Source organism: Homalodisca vitripennis, chromosome 5 (genome assembly GCF_021130785.1).
Source record: "Homalodisca vitripennis isolate AUS2020 chromosome 5, UT_GWSS_2.1, whole genome shotgun sequence".
Classification (NCBI taxonomy): Eukaryota; Metazoa; Arthropoda; class Insecta; order Hemiptera; family Cicadellidae; genus Homalodisca; species Homalodisca vitripennis.
The window spans coordinates 128025185-128029259 of NC_060211.1; the positions used below are offsets into that span (position 1 = coordinate 128025185).

The window sequence follows — 4075 nt, forward strand, 5'->3', positions numbered from 1 at the left end:
ACAAAATCTACAGCGAAGTAATAGCCACTAAGAGGAGTGCCTTAAATTTTCTAAAATCGACCATGTGAACTTTTCTGCAATCCTAAAATCACTCCAGCAGTATAATTCGGTGACTCATCCAATGATTTGATGATGTTTATTTCATGTTCAATCGATAAGCAATGTCAAATTATGAAATAAAATCCTCTCGGAAGTTGAAATAGATGTAGTACAATATTAAGGAAACTGTGTCATTACAAAAGTTTTATGACTCTGAAATAATCGTATTTGTATTTTTAGCTTAAGAAAGAAGAATTTTAGTTGTTCCATTTAATTTCATTTACTTTAATCAATAAATAGTTTTAAAAGAAATTCGTCAATCCCAAACCAGTAATTTTTACCCAAACAAAATCTAAATCGAATAATTTTCTTAGTAGAATAACAATTAAAGGCAGTCATGGTGAAATTTTAAAAACAATATTACTAATAAAATTAATTAAATTTTTAAATATATTAGCACTGATTTCTTGCATTGATTTACGTTAAATCATTGTTTAGAACTCGAAAATAAAATTTTACGGTCGAGACACTTCAACATAAATTTAATAATATTGGAATGATCTTCATAAAAGATTTTCTCAAAATTATGTGATGAATCTAGAACAGTAGTGCTCCTCGAATTCCATTGCATTGTCCATGTCGAAAATGTGTATTTTTATTATGGAACGAATCGGGAGTGTAAGGGATTTCAAACGACACATTTTAATATATTACCATTCGTATTGTAAATTGTGCGTTTACTTGTAACAAAATGACTTGTTTGCTACGCATATAAAATAGAATGGAACTTTTCAATAAATATAATGTCTTCAGTAGTTTAACTGAAGTAAAATGAGGAATTACACTCAGAATTGTTATGATTCACTTTAAGCTTTTCAGGCAATTCGTCATGGGAATAAAATAATTTTTTTGGGTTTTACTTTGTGATTGAAGGATTTTATTAAAAAATTGATAAACAAAATTTTTGTATCCTGATAAAAAATGGATAAGTAATTTTTTAATTAGGTACAAAGAATTTCGCAGAGTAACTGGATAAGGGAATAAAGGAAAATAATAGACATTGTCGTTATTTAAACAATTTAAATAAACGATAATTTGACGAGGGCGGTGGCGTATCTACAAACGTGGGCGATGAAAAAACGATGAGAAATTAGGCTTTGTTGAAGGTGTAACTGAAGCCATCAGGTGACCTGTTGAGACTGAGTTTACCGGGTGGGTAGAACCTGTGTGGGGCGGGGGTGGTGGTGGGGGTGTAGACGGGGGCGGCCTGGGGGGCGGCGTTCCACTGAGGGTTGGCGTTCCACGAGGGCTGGGGCTGAGGCTGAGGGGCAGGAGCAGGGTTATTGTAGGTAGCGGGAGAGTTGGCGGGGTACTGCACTGCAGTGTCGTCCACCCACTGACCGTTGTCTTCAGAGGGGTTGTTGAACTGCTGAGGAGCGGTGTTGTACTGCTGCTGAGGAGCGGGGTTGTACTGCTGCTGAGGGGCAGGGTTGTACTGTTGCTGAGGAGCAGGGTTGTACTGTTGCTGAGGGGGAGGGTTGTACTGGGGCTGAGGGTTGACTACAGGCTGGGGCACGGTGGGCAGATGATCTCCCACGGGCTGGAAGCCGTTCTTGCCTGCTACGTAGGACACGGTACGCACCTGACCGTTAGGGTCCACGTAGCTGTACTGTCCGCGCCTAGTGCCGTCCGCATCGGACTCCTCCTTGAACTGCACGCCATCCTCCTGCTGATAGGCTGACCCGAACTCTCCTCCGATCTTCAGGTAGCGCTGATCGGCGATGATGGCGGCATTGCGGGAGTCTTTGGTGTACTGTTGCTGGGCCGCTCCCAGGGCTGCTAGTGCCGACAGCAAAACCTACAACAATACGGGTTTAATACGGGCCGCACCACAGAGACATATCAGGTCAGTGAGAGTCATAACTCCACTTGCTCTTGTAGGGGTCTCAAAGTAATAAAAAAAGGCGCAAGCATACATTGGCATTGGCCATAGTTAAAACCGGAATTATATTAAAACCATTGATACGTAACCCACAGAAAATAAACAGTGAAGTCACTATTCACAATAATACGTAGAAAGTTGTATAATTATTTTGAAATGTTAGAAAAATACCATCTCTTTCTTTTATCGTCTGGAATGTTGGTATTTACAAACAAGAAATCACATTTTGCTATTAGTGATTGATTGTTTAAATGTCTGAATCTATTAAAATTTTAATGGCATCGTATTATAAATAATTAAAAGTTGCATCATAAATTTACAGTTCAGATGTATAAGCTCAAGGTGTTACATGTTCGATTGTTTTCAAAGTATGCAGCTGCGGCTACTGATATAATTATGTAGAAGAATAAATATGATTAAGTGTTCTAAATTTGTTATAGCTCTTCAAAAATATTTACTATTTTTAAGAAAAAGATAACTTTTTAATTTAAATATATTTTTGAGTAAATAGAGGCAAATCTGGAATCTTATATAAATCTACAGTAAATAAAATTGTAGAAAATGATAACTAAACCTAACGTGAAGGCAATTACGTATGTACTTATTGCCTTGGTTTTCACAAGAAGTGGCATGTCAATATAATTACTTAAAGCATACAAATGAGGTTTGATGGTGGTACGATATATATATATAAATATAGAAAATATATGTTGTTTACTTTCCATTGTTGTATGAAGAGTAGGAGCATTGTTGAGCTATTAATACAACGTGTACAGTATAAAGTGGAATGGGTTTGGTCAATTCGTTACGTGACTGTCAAGTCACGTGGTCTGATGATATTACATATTCTCGCGAAGGCCAACCTGACGTTCAACATTTGAAAACTTAAAATAAAAAATAAAATTCCGCAAATAAAACAGTACGTCTATATACGTTATGTACATATCCTACATATTTGAAAACATTTGTTTAAGTTCTCTATAAAATACATTTTTACATGTCTTTATTTTTCATGTAATTAGTCACCTTTATAAAATGTAAATACTAAAATATTTACTAAAAGTGATCAGATAAATATATAAGTATTTAAAAATAACACAAAGGATAAAATTTTTACTAAAGATAGTTACATGATTTATAAATGACCTTGTTTAGTACAGAAATACAAATGATAAGAGACACATTTTATGAACTGAATATAAGAAATTGTTTTAAAAGTCTGAATTCATTGTTGTGCTGATTTTGTTTTCATATTCAGGAAGGATAAGAAAATAATATTGTACATATTGAGCTTAAATATTTATCAGGTATTCATTTTTGAAAATTAAATGTCTAAGTAAGTTCACTAATAATCCTATATTTTGATAAATAAATATTAGAATTATTATGTTAATTTAAATGTATTAAACACAATATAACTGATGGTAGTGTACTAATAAGAAAATGAATATATTTTTAAAGCGAGTTTATAAGTGGTTAGGTTATTATACTTTGTTATATAATAGTTATAAACATACAGTATTCGTTTAAAATACTTATTAGTAAAATTTACTCAGTATTCTTTACAACCTCGCCTAGTTCACACTTCACCGTTATTGAACTGGTCATAATTAAATCAAAGTAAATTTCTGATCGAATTTTCTATGATTATTTTGTGTATATATTGTTAAGAAGTGTTGTACTTACAATCCTGAGCATGGTAGCGGCTGTGCGGCGGTGTGGCGGCGACAGTGGTAGTGTGAGTGAAAGAGCGGGGTTGGCTTATATACTGCACCCGGCTCTCCTTGGCTCCAAGGACTCGCGTCAGGAAGGACCACTTCCGGTTAGTGCAGCTATGGAGTACATAGGGGTATGTAGGATATAGTGTACTTACTCGCACAAGGCTGCAGGGACAGAATTACTCATGTAGTCTTTATTGTGTGAATATCAGTAAACGCTAGGGGTTGTAAAACCAACATGGACGATATATTGTCTGGTACTGAGTGAAACAAATTAAAATTAATAAAATTCTATTTAATGAAATAAACCTTTGTGGCAATCAAAATTTATTAGTTCCAATTACACTACTTTTATGAAGTACTGTAAACAATAAAG

General features: G+C 34.7%; 1 protein-coding gene across 1 annotated transcript; it reads right to left on the reverse strand.

The window, feature by feature from the left end:
• Positions 1–1104: 1104 nt before the first annotated feature.
• On the reverse strand, positions 1105–3779 carry LOC124362867 (circumsporozoite protein). The gene is made up of 2 exons (XM_046817734.1): positions 3668–3779; positions 1105–1897 (listed from the first exon to the last, which is right to left on the reverse strand). Exons 1-2 carry the CDS (start codon positions 3677–3679, stop codon positions 1190–1192), a joined length of 720 nt encoding a protein of 239 aa, XP_046673690.1. The 5' UTR covers positions 3680–3779; the 3' UTR covers positions 1105–1189.
• Positions 3780–4075: the final 296 nt, after the last annotated feature.